Below are 22376 nucleotides of genomic sequence, written 5' to 3'. Positions count from 1 at the left end.
TGCAGGAGAGCCAGGTTCGACCCCTGGGTTGGGAAGATCCCCTGGAGAAAGGAATGGCATCTAATTTCGTATCAGAAAAAGCCCTCGAACATCCCCTAAAAAAGTGAAAGACAGTCTCAGAGTAAAGGAAATCAATCATTTCCAAGAAAGGACAGCTGGCAACTACATGACAAAATTATCCTTAATTTTTTTGTTTTGTCACTTACCAGTAAGCATTTAAGGACCAACACCAGTTTGCAAATTGGTGGCTGAACTTCCTAGCCTGATTCTTCATCCATAAATTAAGTTGCTTTATCTACCTCATGGGATTTTCATTCTACAAACACGAATAACTTGATATTAAGCAGAGGAATTGAGGATCAAACGAAGAGAGTAAATATATAAAAATACTATACACTGTGCCTTATAATATTGCAAAGTACCGTTAAAATATACAGTATTATTACAAAAAATACAAATAATATAAACTGATTCCTAAGAGGAAAAACATTTCCCAGCCGTTTTAATGGATTAGTCATTTTCTATACTCATGCTATCACAAAAAACATTCACAAGTTTCCAGAACGAAGACTGTCCATAATTTTTCTTTAGAAGAGTCATATATGTGAAAGAGCCCACAGTTCTTCCATTTTCTGTCTGTGGGAAATGAGGACCTTACTTTTCTCTCAGATGGTATAGCTCTCAAGGGACAGTTATTAAGCTAGAAATTGCTGCTATAATTACCAGCATGCAGAATCTGAATTCTTAGGAAGAAAATATAACAGGATCTAAAAGGTAGGTTTAGACACACAGCAAATTTTATTTCCTTATTTTTGAAAGTGTTCTAAGATTTTCCAGGGTTAAAATTTACTGTCACGTATGATGATCAATAATAAGACACCAAACTTAGACAGTTTTACAATTTTCACTGTTGCTTCTCGATCCAGTGAGAATAATTTCACACGTTTACGCAGCTTTTTCGTCACTTTCTTTGGTTTCCGCTTCTTTAGGCAACAATGGCTCGATTTTTAGTAACAAACCTTCACTTGTTGAACTTCGAAGGAAAGCACGTACCACAAAAGGTCCTGAAAACAGAGACAAGAATCAATTCTCATTTTATTTCAAACACCTAATGAGCAAATACAAACATACAAAAAGAAACCTTATACGATTCGTGTTATAGATTCACTTGAAAAGTACTGATATTATTGAACTATTATTTTAAATTATAACAAAGGGAAGATTGTTTCATTTCTAGAGAAGAAGGCATACTAGCTGCACTAGAGTTTCAGTTCAGTTCAGTTCAGATGCTCAGTCGTGTCCGACTCTTTGCGACCCCATGAATAGCAGCACAGCAGGCCTCCCTGTCCATCACCAACTTCCGGAGTTCACTCAGACTCACGTCCATCGAGTCAGTGATGCCATCCAGTCATCTCATCTTCTGTTGTCCCCTTCTCCTCCTGCCCCCAATCCCTCCCAGCATCAGAGTCTTTTCCAATGAGCCAACTCTTCCCATGAGGTGGGCAAAGTACTGGAGTTTCAGTTTTAGCGTCATTCCTTCCAAAGAAATCGCAGGGTTGATCTCCTTTAGAATGGACTGGTTGGATCTCCTTGCAGTCCAAGGGACTCTCAAGAGTCTTCTCCAACACCACAGTTCAAAAGCATCAATTCTTCGGCGCTCAGCTCTCTTCACAGTCCAACTCTCACATCCATACATGACCACAGGAAAACCATAGCCTTGAATAGATGCACTTTTGTTGGAAAAGTAATGTCTCTGCTTTTGAATATGCCATCTAGGTTGGTCATAACTTTCCTTTCAAGGAGCAGGAGTCTTTTAATTTCATGGCTGCAGTCACCATCTGCAGTGATTTTGGAGCCCTCAAAAATAAAGTCTGACACTGTTTCCACTGTTTCCCCATCTATTTCCCATGAAGTGACGGGACCAGATGCCATGATCTTAGTTTTCTGAATGTTGAACTTAAAGCCAACTTTTTCACTCTCCTTTTTCACTTTCATCAAGAGGCTTTTTGGTTCCTCTTCACTTTCTGCCATAAGGGTGGTGTCATCTGCATATCTGAGGTGATTGATATTTCTCCCAGCAATCTGGATTCCAGCTTGTGCTTCTTCCAGCCCAGCATTTCTCATGATGTACTCGGCATAGAAATTAAATAAGCAGGGTGACAATACACAGCCTTGACGTATTCCTTTTCCTATTTGGAACCAGTCTGTTGTTCCATGTCCAGTTCTAACTGTTGCTTCCTGACCTGCATACAAATTTCTCAAAAGGCAGGTCAAGTGGTCTGGTATTCCCATCTCTTGAAGAATTTTCCACAGTTTATTGTGATCCACATAGCCAAAGGCTTAAGTCAATAAAGCAGAAATAGATGTATTTCTTGAACTCTCTTGCTTTTTCGATGATTCAGCAGACGTTGGCAATTTTATCTTTGGTTCCTCTGCCCTTTCTAAAACCAGCTTGACTAGAGTTTACTAGAGATTTATCAATGAAACCACACATATTCATTAATAATTCATTTCTCTCTTCCAGAAGGTGATCATCTAGAATTTATTTTATTGCAACGACAACCATAAAGGGAGCAGGTGGTGATATTTACCTTAGATGGCAAGATTTCAATATTTATTTAGAACAGTCAGCACATATGCTACTTTTGTGTTACCAAACATTTTTTAGTCAAATTTCCTAAAAATTAAAAAAGCTTTTATAAAGATAATGTTAAGGGATGTCATTTAAAATGGCAAAGAGAAGATAACTACACTGCTTTTAAAGATTTACTATTCATCATTCTAGGGCTTCCCTGGTGGCTCAGTGGTAAAGAATCTGCCAGCAATGCAGGAGACCCAGTTCTATCCCTGGGTTGGGAAGATGCCCTGGAGAAGGGAATGAGAACCCACTCCAGTATTCTTGCCTGGAGAATTCCATGGACAGGAGAGTCTGGTGGGCTTCAGGCCATGGTATCACAAAGAGTCAGACACAACTGAGCGACTAACACACACACACACACACACACACACACACACACACACACACACACACACACACACACACACTCATCATTCTATTCCTGCTATAGGCTCAGAGGTTTTTATACTGAAATCAAAGTTCTCCAAGAAATAGAAGAATCTATCTGATAGATAGAGAGCCTGATGAACTATGGACGGAGGTTCGAGACATTGTACAGGAGACAGGGATCAAGACGATCCCCATGGAAAAGAAATGCAAAAAAGCAAAATGGCTGTCTAGGGAGGCCTTACAATGAGCTGTGAAAACAAGAGAAGAGAAAAACAAAGGAAAATAGGAAAGATATAAGCATCTGAATGCAGAGTTCCACAGAATAGAAAGAAGATAAGAAAGCCTTCCTCAGTGACCAATACAAAGAAAGAGAGGAAAACAACAGAATGGGAAAGACTAGAAATCTCTTCAAGAAAATTAGAGATACCAAGGGAACATTTCATGCAAAGATGGGCTCGATAAAGGACAGAAATGGTATGGACCTAACAGAAGCAGAAGATATTAAGAAGAGGCGGCAAGAATATACAGAAGAACTGTACAAAAAAAATCTTCATGACCAGATAATCACGATGGTGTGATCACTCACCTAGAGCCAGACATCCTGGAATGTGAAATCAAGCGGGCTTTAGAAAGCATCACCACGAACTAAGCTGGTGGAGGTCACGGAATTCCAGTGGAGCTATTTCAAATCTTAAAAGATGATGCTGTGAAAGTGCTGCACTCAATATGCCAGCAAATTTGGAAAATTCAGCAGTGGCCACAGGACTGGAAAAGGTCCGTTTTCATCTCAATCCCAAAGAAAGGCAATGCCAAAGATTGCTCAAACTACTGCACAATTGCACTCATCTCACACGCTAGTAAAGTCATGCTCAAACCCAGGCTTCAGCAATAGGTGAACCATGAACTTCCAGATGTTCAAGCTGGTTTTAGAAAAGGCAGAGGAATCAGAGATCAAATTGCCAGCATCCACTGGATCATGGAAAAAGCAAGAGAGTTCCAGAAAAACATCTACTTATGCTTTATTGACTATGCCAAAGCCTTGGACTGTGTGGATCACAATAAACTGGAAAATTCTGAAAGAGATGGGAATACCAGACCACCTGACCTGCCTCTTGAGAAATGTGTGTGCAGGTCAGGAAGCAACAGTTAGAACTGGACATGGAACAACAGACTGGCTCCATATAGGAAAAGGAGTACGCCAAGGCTGTGTATTGTCACCCTGCTTATTTAACTTCTATGCCGAGTACATCATGAGAAACACTGGGCTGGAAGAAGCACAAACTGGAATCACGATTACCAGGAGAAATATCAATCACCTCAGATATGCAGATGACACCACCCTTATGGCAGAAAGTGAAGAGGAACTAAACAGCCTCCTGATGAAAGTGAAAGAAGAGAGTGAAAAAGTTGGCTTAAAGCTCAACATTCAGAAAACTAAGATCATGGCATCTGGTCCCATCACTTCATGGGAAATAGAGGGGGAAACAGTGGTTACAGTGTCAGACTTTATTTTGGGGGGCTCCAAAATCACTGTAGATGGTGACTGCAGCCATGAAATTAAAAGACGCCTGCTCCTTGGAAGGAAAGTTATGACCAACCTAAATAGCATATTTAAAAGCAGAGACTTTACTTTGCCAACAAAAGTGCATCTATTCAAGGCTATGGTTTTCCCAGTGGTCATGTATGGATGTGAGAGTTGGACCGTGAAGAAAGCTGAGTGCCAAAGAATTGATGCTTTTGAACTGTGGAGTTGGAGAAGACTCTTGAGAGTCCCTTGGACTGCAAGGAGATCCAACCAGTCCATTCTAAAGGAGATCAGCCCTGGGATTTCTTTGGAAGGAATGATGCTAAAGGTGAAACTCCGGTACTTTGGCCACCTCATGCGAAGAGTTGACTCATTGGAGAAGACTCTGATGCTGGGAGGGATTGGGGGCACGAGGAGAAGGCGGCGACAGAGGATGAGATCACTGGATGGCATCAGTGACTCGATGGACGTGAGTCTGGGTCAACTCCGGAAGTTGGTGATGGACAGGGAGGCCTGGCGTGCTGCAATTCACGGGGTTGCAAAGAGCTGGACACTAATGAGCGACTGAACTGAACTGATGGTCATACTCAGCAGAACAGAATTAACATATTCACCAGTGGGTTTAACTCCCAAAGAAGGTTAAATATAGCAGATTGTATTTTAATTATACATGTGGTTTATAAAACAAAATGTGACAGACTCCTATAACGGGAAGCCTGTAAGTACTGAGTCAGTTGAGGGAAATGGACTCTTGATTGGTTTCAGTCAGCCACAAGAGAACACATGTTTGTGAATGGCAAGTGATACAGTGGGAGTTATACATGTTCTGAGCTTATGACACAGCTGCTACATCAAGTTTCACTGTTCTCCATGAATCACCCCGTTTACAAAGTGTGATTCTTCTGACATGACTAAAACTTTGTCTCTTTTCCAAAATAAATAAGATAAAGCAAGCCAACTGCTAGTACCGGTGACAAAGTGAATGGTCTGGCTCACAATATGATCTATCTCACAAATGATTTTAGTTTCTGCTTAAACACTATTTTAAGTTTAAGGCAATCTGTTACAGTTTTCTTTCAAATTTGATTACATTTAATGATAGAAATAATGTGGGAATTTATCAAGGCTTCACAGTGTATTCCCTATTACTGTTAAAGAGGTTTCCTCTCTAGACAAGTACAACTTATTAACAAGGATCAGGAATACTTTGGTGAATTCAATTGTATTGCTTTAACTCCTGGAAATATCATGTTACTATAGTTGCATATTAACTGGACTGTTTTCTTAATATTTTACATTTTTAAAGCATCCCAGGATTATAGGGAAGTCTAACCCCAGTGAACCACTTACCCAAATTCAGTGGTCTTTGCCTACAAACTTCATTGATAACGGCTTGCAGATTGGCAGCTATCTGGTCACTTGGCATATCCAGCTGAAAGAAAAGGATACATAACATTAATGATGTAAAAGTAAGACAACAGTACAATTTTTGCTAACTGTATCAATAGTTATTCCATACAGTTTTTTCAAATATTCAACTAGTACAAATTATCTACTAAGGGATTCTACTGTGAAAGAAAAAACTTCTAAAGCTCTTCTTTTAGAATGCTACATTTATATGTCTCTACATGTCACGACTCAATTACCTTTTAGAACATATTACAGCAAAGTATTTTGAAGTGGTTCCCACCTGTGATTCCTTGAATTCCAAATTTCCACAAAGCATATTGTTGGGTAGAATATACCATCCCTACCCGCCACTTCTCCACCCCAGGAATCAGTGATATTTTTTTCTTAAAGTTGTTAATTTATTTTTTAAAAGAAACTTGAGAAAATATTTGGAAGTTAATGCTTTCAAAAGTCCAAAATGAAAGTCCTTGACTATACACATTCAGATAACACATATCTCACACAGAGACATTTCCTAGATGCTATGCTAACACTCTCTAAGTGCAATAACAATTATCTTCCTACTTAGCAAAAGCTACAGTAAGTCCTATATAGTGAATGAGCCCTATTCATAAAACACCTAACCCAGCATGCATCTTTGGAAAGTCCTAGGGTTTCTCATTCAAAATTCAATGCATGTTATTCTCTTAAATATGCCACTAAAAATCAATTCTGTTACAGTCCTATGTTTAAAGGATTTTGCATGTTGTCAAACGAATCCAGTTTTTAAAATTCATATAAAACTTGTAATAGTGTAATTGGTAAAAATTACACAGTAAGAATTCAAGATCAAACAAGAATTTTATTTCCCAATGACTCTTGAGACCACTGTGAGAAAAGCATATAAAGAATTCCTCCTGAAAAGAAAATTATTCTCATCATCATCAGACAATATTTATTCAACATGCACTTGGGTATGATACAGTATCAAACCCTAAATGAGAAGGTCTGGACATTATTGGAGGAATTTTCATTTTATGCCAATCCATAAGTGGGAGGTTTGAGAGGGGAGAAAAAAGAAAATCAAGCAATGCTTAGTTCTCCTTATTAAATCTATTAGACCTTACAGACATTAAATTCCATCAAAGTAAGTAGTTCACTGACAGACAAGGTACCTTACATTTGCTATGGCAGAAAAAAGAAAACATGTAGAGTATCAACACGTGTCTTTTCATTCGTCTCTTAATTCTCCCCTTTACCTCAAAAGGCCCTTCTTTCTATTATCAACTGAAGTAACCAACACTGCTCTAAGGAATTGATTTATCCTTTGTAAAGATCTATTGTTGTTCTTTAGCCACTAGGTCGTTTCCTATGGATTGCAGCCCGCCAGGCTCCTCTCTCCATGGCATTTCCCAGGCAAGAATACTGGAGTGGGTTGCCATTTCTTTCTCTCAGGGATCTTCCTGACTCAGGGATCAAACTCGCATCTCCTGCTAGGCAGGCAGATTCTTTACCACTGAGCCACCAGGGAAGCCCACAAAGACCTATACCTACCTTAAATTTGGGAAAGTAATACATACAAGAAAAAGCAAGAGGTCCAAATACCTTCCTTAACAGTTACAAGCTAGACTGCTGGACATTGTATACTACACTCAGATGTTTGTGACTATACTTTCTGCAGACCTATACGGCCATTCCTACTGTAAACTAACAACATAGGCTCCAGAAATGCAAAACAGATGCCCTCAATGATTTCATAAAATCTTAAAATACATAAACTGTTTTAAAATACTGCTTACACTTTTGTCCAAATTTTAGCACGTCTAATCGTTAGTGCTATCAGCTGAGTCGCTCAGTCATGTCCAATTCTTTGTAACCCCATGAACTGCAGCACGCCAGGCCTCCCTGTCCATCACCAACTCCTGGAGTTCACACAGACTCACGTACATCGAGTTGGTGATGCCATCCAGCCTTCTCATCCTCTGTCGCCCACTTCTCCTCTTGCCCCCAATCCCTCCCAGCATCAGGGTCATTGGAAAACAATGAGTCAACACTTCGCATGAGGTAGCCAAAGTACTGAAGCTTCAGCTTTAGCATCATTCCTTCCAAAGAAATCCCAGGGTTGATCTCCTTCAGAATGGACTGGTTGGATCTCCTTGCAGTCCAAGGGACTCTCAAGAGTCTTCTCCAACACCACAGTTCAAAAGCATCAATTCTTCACTGCTCAGCTTTCTTCACAGTCCAACTCTCACATCCATACGTAACCACAGGAAAAACCATAGCCTTGACTAGAGGGACCTTTGTTAGCAAAGTAATGTCTCTGCTTTTGAATATGCTATCTAGGTTGGTCATAACTTTCCTTCCAAGCAGTAAGCATCTTTTAATTTCATGGCTGCAATCACCATCTGCAGTGATTTTGGAGCCCCCCAAAATTAAGTCTGACACTGTAAGCACTGTTTCCCCCTCTATTTCCCATGAAGTGATGGGACCAGATGCCATGATCTTAGTTTTCTGAATGTTGAGCTTTAAGCCAACTTTTTCACTCCCCCCTTTCACTTTTATCAAGAGGCTTTTTAGTTCCTCCTTACTTTCTGCCATAAGGGTGGTGTCATCTGCATATCTGAGGTGATTGATTGATTGATGTTTCTTTCTCCTGGCAATCTCCATTTCAGCTTGTGCTTCTTCCAGCCCAGTGTTTCTCATGATGTACTCGGCATAGAAGTTAAATAAGCAGGGTGACAATACACAGCCTTGACGTACTCCTTTTCCTATATGGAGCCAGTCTGTTGTTCCATGTCCAGTTCTAACTGTTGCTTCCTGACCTGCACACACATTTCTCAAGAGGCAGGTCAGGTGGTCTGGTATTCCCATCTCTTTCAGAATTTTCCAGTTTATTGTGATCCACACAGTCCAAGGCTTTGGCATAGTCAATAAAGCATAAGTAGATGTTTTTCTGGAACTCTCTTGCTTTTTCCATGATCCAGTGGATGTTGGCAATTTGATCTCTGATTCCTCTGCCTTTTCTAAAACCAGCTTGAACATCTGGAAGTTCACGGTTCACGTATTGCCCAAGCCTGGCTTAGAGAATTTTGAGCATTACTTTATTAGAGGGTGAGATGAGTGCAATTGTGTGGTAGTTTGAATATTCTTTGGCATTGTCTTTCTTTGGGATTGGAATGAAAATGGACCTTTTCCAGTCCTGTGGCCACTGCTGAATTTTCCAAATTTGCTGGCATATTGAGTGCAGCACTTTCACAGCATCATCTTTCAGGATTTGAAACAGTTCCACTGGAATTCCATGACCTCCACTAGCTTTGTTTGTAGTGATGCTTTCTAAGGCCCACTTGACTTCACATTCCAGGATGTCTGGTTCTAGGTGAGTGATCAGACCGCTGTAATTATCTGGGTCGTGAAGATCTTTTCTGTACAGTCCTTCTGTGTATTCTTGTCCTTAGTCTTTCATAGTTAGTACTATGTCCTCTACTAAATCTTAAAATAAATATAGTCACACATCTCACTTTACTTTTTATTTTAGATATTGTATAAAATTATGAAAAAGTTGTATGTTTTATGAGCATGCTGCTGCTGCTGCTAAGTCACTTCAGTCGTGTCCAACACTGTGCGACCCCATAGATGGCAGCCCACCAGGCTCTCCTGCCCTGTCCTGTGCGACCCCGTAGACGGCAGCCCACCAGGCTCCCCCATCCCCCAGGCTCTCCAGGCAAGAACACTTGGGTGGGTTGCCATTTTCTTTTCCAATGCATGAAACTGAAAAGTCAAAGTGAAGTCGCTCAGCTCTTAGCAACCCTATGAACTGCAGCCTACCAGGCTCCTCTGTCCATGGGATTTTCCAGGCAAGAGTACTGGAGTGGGTTGCCAGGCTTCTCATTGCAGTGACTTCTCTTGTAGCACAATACACACTCTAGGGTGTGTGGGCTCAGTAGTAGTGGCACGTGGGCTCAGTAGTTGCAGCTCCCAGGCTCCAGAGCACAGACTCAAAAGTTGTGGCACATGGGCTTAGCTGCTCCATGGCATGTGAGATCTTCCCGGATCAGGACCTGAACCTGGGTCTCCTACACTGGTAGGTGGATTCTTTACCAGTGAGCTATCAGGGAAGCCCCCATTAATGTTTTTAAGAAAAGACTGATTTACTGAATCCTACCTTCTGCTTTCATCCTTATTATATCAGAAATAACTCACTAAGCACACTAAGGCCTTTCTAAGTGGTTCAGTGAGTAAAGAATCTGCCTACAATGCAGGAGACACAGGAGACGCAGGTTTGATCCCTGGGTCGGGAAGATCTCCTGGAGGAGGAAATGGCAACCCACTCCAGTATTCTTGCCTGGAGAATACCATAGACAGAGGAGTTTGGCAGGCTACACAGTCCATGAGGATGCAAAGAGTTGGACATAACTGAGCATGCACTTATCTTCTAAGCACACTAGACAGACAACTTCGCAAAGATGTCAGCGTGGTGGCTCAGTGGATATAGGTAAACTTCATTTCTTTGACTCTCAGATTTTCCTCTTTCCCTGCAATCATAACTCCTGCTTTCAATCACTTTCTACCATTATGGGAGAACTAAAAAACTGTGATTCTTAACTACTTTTTGTCCCTTTGAGATACAGATACATGCAGGACAAAATGTAGTCATGAGACTGTCTGAGGCTGTGATTCTTAAACTTTTTTCGGTTACCAAATCTTGCTCCAGAATAAGGTACTCAGGCACACAAAAATTTTAGCTCATGTTTTTAGGGTCTTCAACGATTCTTAGGTTAAGAGAAAGAGGAGGAGAGAAGAAAAGCTCCTGAGGAAAGGGTCTCAGTTAAAAGGAATCCTTGGGCCACACCTGGAGAACCACCAATGTTGGAAGTCAGCTCAAATACTTTGAAAGACTAAGGACAAGAGTATGGAAAAAGGATTCAACTTAATTGTCTACATTTTACAGGGGACAGACCTAAAAAAGAAAAGCAAAGTATGTGCGCACAGTTTTTAAACACTCCTGTGTTCCTCCTAAAGTGGCCCACTTCTGTCACTGTAAATGTTCCAACAGCCTCTAGATGACTGATCATCTCTAACTGGAAACTGCAGAGAGAACTGCTGCTTTGAATAAGCACTTGTTAGAACATCTGACCTTCCAAATCTCTTCCAAGTGCAATGATCTAGGATCATACACAGGGTCGCCTGGCAGTGGTTTCTGCAAGTGGGCCAACACTCCTAATTCCCTTGACTCCTGAAGGTTTAAACCAAGAAAAAGAAGACCGTCTGTGTATTTCCTACACAACATCAAGGAAAGTGATAGCAGCAGCAGTAGTGGTAGTGGTCGGGGTGGTAGTAGAGGTAGTAGAAATAGAGCAGCTCTATTTATTGGGTGCTTACTCTAAGCCAACTCTATTCTAAGCACTTACACATTCTCACTTATTTCTCCCAAATATCCTAAAGATGGGTCCCATTATCGTTTTCCTTTTACAATTAGAAACTGAGACTTAGAAAACTTTGTAACTTATTCAAAAGCACCCAGATGATAAAGAGCAGTCCAGCAGCTATGTGCATAAGCTCTAAAGGCAGAGAAATGTAACTCTGAAACCCACTTCCACCGCTTATTAGCTTGTGACCCTGGGCACAGCTAGAAAGTGATGGTAATCCTTATGAAAACTGAAGTATCCATTCTCTGGAAAACACAAATGACTTGTTATAAACTAAGGAAAGAAAAAGAGGAAACTAAGTGAAATACTGAAAGGAAAAGAATATGCATTTAAGTGGGAAAAATGCAAATTTTTCCTTCTGCCGAATGAATCCTTTTCTACATTCCCAGCTTTTAGATGTTCACAGCACACAATCTAGCAACATTCACTTGGCCTTCACTCTTTGTTGAGCACTGACTGGGGCCTAGGAATGGAAAGATGAGGAAGACACAAATCTTACCATCAAGGAGCTTACCATGTGGTCACTAAAATACAATGTGACTGGTGCCACTCAAACTAAATGAACAAAGTGCCACAAGGGTACAGAAGGAGAAGTGACTGTGACAGGGAAGGCCTCACAAAGGTGATATTTAAATGGAGGCTTAAAGGATGAAGAGTTCTGAAGACAAAGAGGATCTACTAGGCAGAGGGAGGAACACACGGTACTGTGAGAACAGGTGGTTCAGGCGACCAGGAGGCATCTCACTGCCCAGGGTTGGTTGCAAACTCAAATGACTCCAGTGGCCAGAGCTGGTAACATGCATGACTGAAGCGGGCTGGGTTTGAGTGCATGTGCATATATGACCTGCAGGACACAGGCTGTGCAGAGGTGAACAGCACTGCCCCACAGGGAGGAGGCAGTGGCCACTCAGTGCTAACAGAACATTACACTGAGGTCTCTGGGGCCAGTTTATCAGAACTCTTGACTCATCAAGAATAACAAGGAATCTGGATTTCTGGGTGATATCATCTAGTTTTTAAATGCTGAATCAATAAAACAAAACAAGTCTGGGAGCCAAACTCAGCCAATTTGCAACGCCAGACATCAAGTTACATCACTGAAAATAACAGGAAACCCTGAATTTGAACTTGGCATAGTGATTTGAGACGACACTGTAAAAAGATTTGAATCTATAGCTAAAGATTTGAGAATGTGTGCATCCTAAGTCGCCTCCCTTGTTTCTGATTCTTTGCGACCTCATGGACTGTAGCCCACCAGGCTCCCCCGTCCATGGGATTCTCCAGGCAAGAATACTGGAGTGGGTTGCCTTGCTCTCCCTCCTCCAGGGGATCTTCCAGACCCAGGGACTGAACCTGCATCTCTTATGCCTCCTGCATTGGCAGGTGGGTTCTTTACCACTAGCACTACCTGGGAAGCCCTGAAGATTTTAGACTATATTCTCTCAACCATGAGAAGCTACTTAATGTTTATAAGTAAACAACTGGTATTTCCGAGCTATGTTTTAGAAAGAATTTTAAAGGAAGGGTGTATAACAGGAACTGCCAAACTTTTCTCTATAACTGGTCAGAGAGAAAATATCTGGGGCTTTGCAGGCCAAACGGGCTGTCACAAATACTCAATTCTGCTGTTGTGGTGCAAAAGCCATCCTAGAGAATGCATGAACGACGACCACAGCTGTGCTTAAGAAAGTGTAACTTACAGAAACAGCTGGGGAGCTGGGAGGGTCCCACAGACCACAGTCTGCAGACCCCCGGTGAGGAAGACAGACCAAAGGATGCCTGGGAAAGTAGTGGCCAAAAGAAACCATTCATCATCGCTACAACAGAAATGATTTTTGTTTTGTGTGTTTAACAGACAGCTTTGTTGGGTGCTGATAGACTTTCAATGTATCCTACAATGCATCTACTTATGCAGATGAGGCAAAAAAATGTTTTTTCAAGCTAAGAATTGAACTGCCATTTAAAATAAAAGTAGGAAAAATGCTCAGCAACTGTTCTGACAACTGCCGCAAATTTTACATACACGCTTGAAACAAGATATTGCATGCGGCCTTTCTGGAAGTTTGTTCAGGACTGATGACCAGAGTCTACATCTGAAAGCAAAAAAGGCATTTAATGCCCTATATTCTTGGCCTTCCCAGGTGGCACTAGTGGAAAAGAACCCAGCTGCCAATGCAGAAGATATAAGAGATGCAAGTTTGATCCCTTGGTCATGAAGATCTCTTGGAGGAGGGTATGGCAACACACTCCAGTATTATTGCCTGGAAAATTCCATGGACGGAGGAGCCTGGCGGGCTACAGTCTATGGGGTCACCAAAAGTCAAACATGACTTAGCACACATGCTTGCATCCACACTCTATATTCTAAAGAAAGATACCAACAATTAAGGTCATAATATTCTCACCATAATCAACAACCATGCAAAGCAAAAGCAGGCCAAGAGGCAAGGCTCCAAAAAGCTCCTATGTGGACTGGGGGCACTGCCAGAGGAGGGAACTGGTGGTTGAACAAACATATGCTTGAAGGACATCAAATCAGTAAGAGCTGGTCAGAGGAGCAGCGACAACCAAAGCGGGGCCACAAACACAAGCAGGTAAGACAGGGCAGTTGCTTCTACTCCCTTTGTTAAGCCTTTACACATGGGAGTTATGCCTGGAACCTGCAGTGGAGCGAGGCATTTACAGCTGAATTGAGTCACTGCCACACTCTACAGTCTAGAGTGGAAGAAGGCGTGAACGAAATTTTAATAAGCCCTCCCCGCTTCAGCTCATGAGCCATAAAAGCCTGGTTCCAACTTGAACAAGGAAAATCTTTGGATATGAGATCAGAGTTTTGAACTGGATCTCACTGCACTTTTAATTTCTGAATTAGATCACTGGAATTATGCCTGTCACTCACCTCACATGCCTGTGTATAAGACAGAAGCGAAACTGCATAGCATGCTAGGAATCAAGGAGTGGGGAAGACTATTTCATGTTTGCACTTCACTAAATTCAGACTTTTCAATAGGGCTGTACATTTACACACAGACGTATTCTGTGCACACGAAAAATGTGAATATATGTTCACAGGAATGACGGTTGTAATAATAACTTATGGTGACCAATGGTTAAGAATCTACCTTCCAATGAAGGTGGCATGGGTTAGATCCCTGGTCAGAGAGCTAAGATCTCACCTGCTGTGGGGCAACTAGGCCCACGCGCCGCAACTACTGCGCCCATGCCACAACTGGAGAGAAGCTGACTGGCTGCAACAAAAGATTCCATAAGCCACAGTGAAGATGCTGTGTGTGGCAACTGTAATATTAGTAAGACCCAGCACACCCAAATAAACAAACAAGTGATGCTGGAAAAAACCTAAACGGCCCCAAAGAAGGACTGAGGTTGAATAAATTATGATACATCCACAAGATACTACTATGAAAATAATGCTTTGCAAGAATTTTAATAATTTTGGAAAATATTCAAGATACACTATTTAAGGAGAAGAGAAAACTCAGTATATAGTATAACAGTAATTACATAAACAAGAAATAAACACATAGTGCCTTGCAAATATCCTCCCTTTTCCTAAAGCCCTGATGACACGAATAAGGGAGATGGTGATGAACAGGGAGGCCTGGCGTGCTGCGATTCATGGGGTCGCAAAGAGTCCAACACGACTGAGTGACTGAACTGAACTGAACTGAACAAACACATACACACAAAATACACGCATAGAGAAAGAGCAATAATGAACAGTACTAAAATGTTACCAACTGCAATTTTAAAATGTTATAATCTTATTTATGCTATTTGGTATCTTTCAAATATTATATACATGTTACCACTTGTTAATTACAACCAAAAAAAAGAACACTAGGTTTAGCTTAGCATTTTAAATTATAAAACTAGTCCCTTACAATGGTGAAAAAATGAAAGGCATACTTTATCTCTTCGTGTTTCCTTGAAACAAAATAAAATCCATTCTCACTGCTGGTACTAAGGGACCCCCCCCACCCCCACTGAGCAACGGTCCTAACAGGCTTATACATATTGATAATCATATTTACCTGAAAGACAGTAAAATTGACCTTTTCAGGGTGTACAGTACTATCAATTTTAACTCATGCAATCTCTGAGCAACCGCCATCACAATACTACACACAGAACCAAAAACCCTCCCTCACGTGACCTCCCTTAGCCATTCCTGATTCCTGGCAACTATCGACTTGTCACGATGGCTTTGTTTTTTCTAAAAGATCATACAGATGGAATAACATGTAACCTTTCCCTCCTCCAAAATTCAAAAAAACTGTGGTAAATATACATAAAATTTACCATTTTAACCATTCTGAAGCGCGCGGTTTCAGTGGCATTAAGCGCTTCGCGTTGTTGTGCGGCTCTGACCATCTTACCTCCAGCACTTGTTCTATCTTCCGCATCTAAAACTCTGTATCCATTAAACACTAACTTCCAATTCCCTTCAACCCTAAGCCCCTGACAACCACCGTTCTGTTTTCTGTCTCTGTGAATTTAACTGCTCTAAGCAGCTCATATAATATTTGAAATCACATATTTGTCCTTTTGCGACTGGCTTATTTCATTTAGCATAATGTCTCCAAGTTTCATTCATGTTGTAGCAAATATCAGCATTTCCTCCCTTTTTAAGGCTGAATAATATTCTATTGTATGCACATACACATTCTGTCCATCCACCCATCCTTTGACACTTGTGAGCCATGCTGCTATGAATATACATATATCTATCTATGTCCCTGCTTTCAGGTCTACATGTATGTATCTGCAAGTGGAACTGATGGATCTTATGGTAAGTATGTTTAATTTTTTGAGGAACCACCATACCATCTTCCACAGCTCCTACCCCACTTCACATCCCCACCAGCACTGCACCAGGCTTCCAACTTCTCCATATTCTCACCAGCACTAATCTCTGCTTTTCTGATAACAGCCATTTCAACAGGCATAATACAGTATCTCCTTTTGATTTTAATTTGCATTTTCTTGATGCTAGTGATGCTGAGTATCTTCATGTGTTTACTGGCCATTGTGCATCTTATTTGGAGAAGTGAAAAAAGTGAAAGTGTTGGTCGCTCAGTCGTGTCCAACTCTTTGTAACCCCATGGATTGTAGCCCGCCAGGCTCCTCTGTTCATGGAATTCTCCAGATAAGAATACTGGAGTGGGTAGCCATTCCCTTCTCCAGGGGATCTTCCCAACCCATGTATTCAAATCCTTTGCTCATTTTATTTGTCTTTTTATTATTGAGGTATGAGTACTTTACATTTTAGCTATGCTTTTTATCACATATATATATATACACACACACACACGCACATATAGTTTGCAGATATTTTCTGCCATTCAGTGGGTTGCCATCTCATTCTGTCAATAGCATCCTTTGATGCACAAGAGTCTTATGCATTTGATAAAATACAATTTATGTTTTTTGTTGCCTATGCTTTTGGTGTCAGTATGTTACTTTTTTTTTTTTTTTACTTTATTTTACTTTACAATACTGTATTGGTTTTGCCATACATTGATATGAATCCACCACGGGTGTACATGCGATCCCAAACATGAACCCCCCTCCCACTTCCCTCCCCACAACATCCCTCTGGGTCATCCCCGTGCACCAGCCCCAGGCATGCTGTATCCTGCATTGGACATAGACTGGTGATTCGATTCTTACATGATAGTATACATGTTTCAATGCCATTCTCCCAAATCATCCCACCCTCTCCCTCTCCCTCAGAGTCCAAAAGTCCACTATACACATCTGTGTCTTTTTTTGCTGTCTTGCATACAGGGTCATCATTGCCATCTTTCTAAATTCCATATATATGTGTTAGTATACTATCTTGGTGTTTTTCTTTCTGGCTTACTTCACTCTGTATAATCGGCTCCAGTTTCATCCATCTCATTAGAACTGATTCACATGTATTCTTTTTAATGGCTGAGTAATACTCCATTATGTATATGTACCACATCTTTCTTATCCATTCATCTGCTGATGGACATCTAGGTTGTTTCCATGTCCTGGCTATTATAAACAGTGCTGCGATGAACATTGAGGTACATGTGTCTCTTTCAATTCTGGTTTCCTCTGGTGTGTATGCCCAGCAGTGGGATTGCTGGGTCATATAGGTAGTTCTATTTGCAATTTTTTAAGGTAATCTCCCACACTGTTCTCCATAGTGGCTGTACTAGTTTGCATTCCCACCAACAGTGTAGGAGGGTTCCCTTTTCTCCACACCCTCTCCAGCATTTATTGCTTGCAGATTTTTGGATCGCAGACATTCTGACTGGTGTGAAGTGGTACCTCATTGTGGTTTTGATGTGCATTTCTCTAATAATGAGTGATGTTGAGCATCTTTTCATGTGTTTGTTAGCCATCCATATGTCTTCTTTGGAAAAATGTCTATTTAGTTCTTTGGCCCATTTTTTGATTGGGTCGTTTATTTTTAAAAATATGGAACACTTCACAAATTTGCGTGTCATCCTTGCGCAGGGGCCATGCTAATCTTCTCTGTATCGTTCCAATTTTAGTGTACGTGCTGCCGAAGGGAGCACAGTATGTTACTTTCTGAGACTACTTTCCATCAGGTTACAGTATGCAACCTTTTGACAAAATGTCCTGAATTACTGTGTCTATCAATAGTTCACATGTTCTTTTAAATCACTGAGTAGTATTCCATTACACAGATGTATTGGAGGGTTTTTTTAAAAGCCATTCATGTATAGAAGGATAACTGGGTTTTTTCCATCTTTTGATAATTATCAATACAGTTCCTACAAATATTTGTGTGGTTATCTATTTGTGTGAATGTTATGTTCTGATTTCACCATAAATGTTTCAACTCTATGGGAATGGAATGGGTAGACCTTACAGTAAATATATGTTTAGCTTTACAAGTTACTATCAAACTGTTTCTAGAGTGGCTGTACTATTTTGTATTCCTACCATCACTATATGAGTTTGTCTGTTATCTTGCCATTTTTTAAAAAGTAATTTTCTGCACAATACTTCCTCCTTTCCTTTTGAGATGTCAATGATACGAAAGTTAGAGCTTTGTTGTCATTCCATAGGGCCTTGATGCTCTTTCCCCCTCCCCAATCTTTCATCTCTGTTTTTTAGACTGCATAATTTTTATGATTTATCTTCAAGTTCTCTGACTCTTTCCTCTGTCACTTCCATTAATTTCATCTCCAAGAGTTTCTACATTAATTCTTCTGAGATCCCTTTCCTAAGTTCCCCTCTCTTGTAGATAAATGAGTACTTTCTGATTCCCTGGGGCTCTCCCTTTTCAGCACTCTGCCCAGAAAGCTGAGGTTTTATTTACACTTTGCCTCTTACTTTCTCCAAGTGTTCAGGCAGTGGGGGCCAACTGGCAAGAAGTCAGAGAAAATAAGAACAGGTTGCACGTCTCAACCTCTCATGACCATAGATCCTCCAACAGAAAGGAAGGCAACCCCCTTCCTCAGCTTTAGATACCTATGTCTTCCTCTGTGCCCACTATCACCGTTAGGAGCCATAATCTCTACGTTCCAAGCCTGAGGTTGAGGGCTTCTCTTAGAGCCCTCCTGGGGCTCTCTCTGTCCACAATGATGTCCACTGCCTGGTTCCACACTATGTTGAGACCAGGCCATGTGACAACACAAATAGAAAAATGGAAAACTCACCCCCAGTCTGGTGGCATTTCAAAGTTTGGTCTTTCCTAATTCTCTTGCTACTTTTTACTATTCACAGTCTTCAGAAAGCTGCTCCGGGCATTCTGTCCAAGGTTTACAATAGGTGTACTCACTGAGAGAGACACAGAGTCAGGTGATTATTACACCAGCTCACTTGGAACCAGAACTTCCCACGCTTATGTTTTATATATTTATATTTTAGGGTTTCTGTAAAGGACCAAAGAGTAAATATTTTAGGCGTGGAGGGTCACGTATGACTTCTTTTGCATACTCTCTTTATACAACCTTTTAAAAGACCATTCTAAGTTCATAGGTGGTATAAAAATAGACCACAGAGCCACTGTTTTCCAACTCCTGTATTAGAATACATTATTTGTCCCCAAATAAATGAAAATTCATGCAAAGACAAGCTGCAGTATGAGTTACGCTTTATACCACTTTAACAACTCAATACCTTTACCAAAATCTATGAGTCCTATGAGACAGAAGCAGCCTTTATCATTGGTCATGATAATCTATCTGAGAAATGCTTAATTTTGTCTTTATATTTAATATATTTAATAATTCTTAATAAGATCTTACAGCTTTTTTATTGTTTACTATAAATACTATATTTCTAAATGTTATTATTTGTTTACAAGTAACATTAATGAATGAACGCTGGATGGCATCACTGATGCCATGGACATGCTACAGTCCATGGAGTGTACAGTCCATGGGGTCACAAAGAGTTGGACATGACTGGGTGACTGAACAACAGCAACAACAACAATACTAATGAAAATCACAGGGAATTCTCTTTCAGATCCATTCACTTTCTAGGATTTGGATAAAGACAGAATTCGGTAAAAGCTGTCATATTTATCACTGGTTTTTGAAATAAAGCTAACAAAAGCAAGCTGTGTGTGCAGTATACTGACAACTACTTATCAAGAAATGGGTTTGCAAACAAAGGAAAGCCGAGTCAGTGTACTCCCCTACTCCATGTCATGTCACATTTATATTTTTCATCACGTGTTTTTCTGTTGATAAGTGATCACTACGTTGTTGAGTTAATGCTGTTTCTCTCAAATGGTATGGTTTTCCTTATGGTATTATTTATATCTGATGGAAGGGGAGAGTGACACTTTCAGTTCCCAAAAGTACTGAGAAATTAGCATCTGATTTCACGACAGTATTGCTAAGAAAAGTAGAAATGATAATAAACTCTTTTTAATTCTAATATTCCCACTGGTAAGAACACTGATAAAAATCCAACCAAAGGCTGTATCCTAGAATACTACAAAGGCTATTCATCCCAGTTAAATAAATACACATCTCTCACAATGAAGCGCTGAGTATCACAATGAAGTGCTAGTATACTGACATATGCTGGGCCATGAATAAATACTATATTCTCCTCTTTCTTAACTCCATACTCTCTTAGATTTACTACCAATCTACTTCCTTTATTTTTAATGAGAACTAAAAAGTACAGAATTTGACTTGTATGTTCTACAGCTTACTTTCCACTTTTAAATTTGTCTGTGACACAGTACATGGCAGTATACCAAAAATAATGCAACCAAAAAAAAGTTAATCATCAACTGGAAGAAATGGAGGAAGAGGAGGAACGGAAGTGGCAGTGAGCATGTGCCCATGAGCTGCTGCCTTGTATCCAACTACTGCTTGTATTTGATTGTTTTCAACAATACTCCTTGCTTGCAGCTTTCTCAACTTGAGGACCTAGGGCCTTCAAAATAAGCCTTCATTTTCCATGTGCTATACTATTCACATCTTGTTTTAACTGAACTCCGACACACTCACTTCTCCTGTTCTAACACGTTTGCTAAACCTGAAGGCTCTGATTTCAACACAAGATTTTACTATGTTTATATTCCCTACCCTTGAACTTGTTTATTTTTGTTACCATATACATTATCTTTCATCAGCTGCCAAGTTGACAAGATTCTTGCCATGAAACAATTCACTATTACACAAGCAAAATACAGTGATACACACCTAGGAAGAGACCATGTCTACAACTTAAAAAGGAGGAAAAAAGCACATCAAAGACAGGGCCTTTATATTATGTATGTCAAAGATCCAAGTATATCTGAAGCCCAGACAAGAAACACTAGTTAAATCAGGTCTTGGCGTGATTTAGCATAAACAAAAATCTGAGCTGTCCTATCCTGTTTTTTTCTTTTTCTCCTGTTACGAAAATGTTTTGTTTGCTAATAGCATTATTTACAAGTTCTCAAAATCTGGATATTTTGTTGTTCATTTCTTAAGTTGTGTCTGACTCTTTGAGATGCCATGGACTGTAGCACTCCAGGCTCCTCTGTCCCCACTACCTCCTGCTGCTGCTGCTAAGTCGCTTCAGTCATGTCCAACTCTGTGCGACCCCAGACACGGCAGCCCACCAGGCTCCCCCGTCCCTGGGATTCTCCAGGCAAGAACACTGGAGTGGGTTGCCATTTCCTTCTCCAACCACTACCTCCTAGGTTTGCTCAAACTTCACGTCCATTGAGTTGGTGATGTTATCTAACCTCTCAACCTGGATATTCACGTGACTCTAAAAGGGCTACAGCTGGTTTTCCTTTAATGCTATGATAACCATTCATGTCAAAGCTAGGCTATTATGTTTAAAAGATGTTCTTCAAAATTTCAATTATATTTAATGGAGTTTTTAGAACCGTTCCTCAATCCAAATTACTTTTAAGAGTTTATGTTCTAGTTTCATATTAATGAATTAAAAGAAAAGAATTAGCAATAGCTTCTAAATTAAAATATAACAAGTAGCATATATATTTTGAAAATACACTGTTTCTTTAGAATACTTTACTCTTTTATTTACTTAAGCAGATTTCATATGATACTAGTAGGAATCTGTCTGGGGATAGAAGAAAATAAATAGGAAGAGTAGGACTTCACTCACTCCCAGGAGGAATCAATGTTTCATAATAAATGTACTGATGCCACTAATTTGGAATTAGTAATAATTCAAAGACTGTCGAAATATATTTTAAAATATATCTCAAAAGTTTTATGATGTAATGAATGAATAATGTAAGATAACAGAAAAATATTTAAACATCTTTAGAGAACAAACATTTATATAAAAACATTGTTTAATATAAACAACTGATTTGTTAGTTACAGGAGGCACTAGTGGTAAAGACTCCTCCTGCCAATGCAGGATATACATATGAGACGTGGGTTCGATCCCTGGATGGGGAAGATCCCCTGGGGTAGGAAAATGGCAACCCACTCCAGTATACTTGCCTGGAAAATTCCATGGACAGAGGAGCCTGGTGGGCTACAGTCAAAGGAGCCACAGAGAGTCAGACATGACA

General features: G+C 40.3%; 1 protein-coding gene across 2 annotated transcripts in view; it reads right to left on the bottom strand.

Moving 5' to 3' along the window:
* MRPL1 (mitochondrial ribosomal protein L1) overlaps positions 440 to 22376 on the bottom strand; it is a 70882-nt gene continuing 48945 nt past the window's right edge. Inside the window, exons 8-9 of one of the 2 annotated variants that reach the window (XM_005681806.3) lie at positions 5883 to 5964; positions 440 to 1064 (exon numbers count right to left, since the gene is read on the bottom strand). In XM_005681806.3, coding sequence (XP_005681863.2) covers positions 946 to 1064; positions 5883 to 5964 — 201 coding nt within the window. In that variant the 3' untranslated portion in view covers positions 440 to 945. Of the gene's footprint in view, positions 1065 to 5882; positions 5965 to 22376 lie in introns of those variants that run through there. The other variant, XM_018049624.1, reaches the window with a different exon arrangement.

The sequence above is a fragment of the Capra hircus genome, chromosome 6, assembly GCF_001704415.2.
Source record: "Capra hircus breed San Clemente chromosome 6, ASM170441v1, whole genome shotgun sequence".
Taxonomy (NCBI): domain Eukaryota; kingdom Metazoa; phylum Chordata; class Mammalia; order Artiodactyla; family Bovidae; genus Capra; species Capra hircus.
The sequence above is the reverse complement of the archived record's forward strand: the minus strand, read 5'-3'. Positions and strand labels throughout refer to the sequence as shown.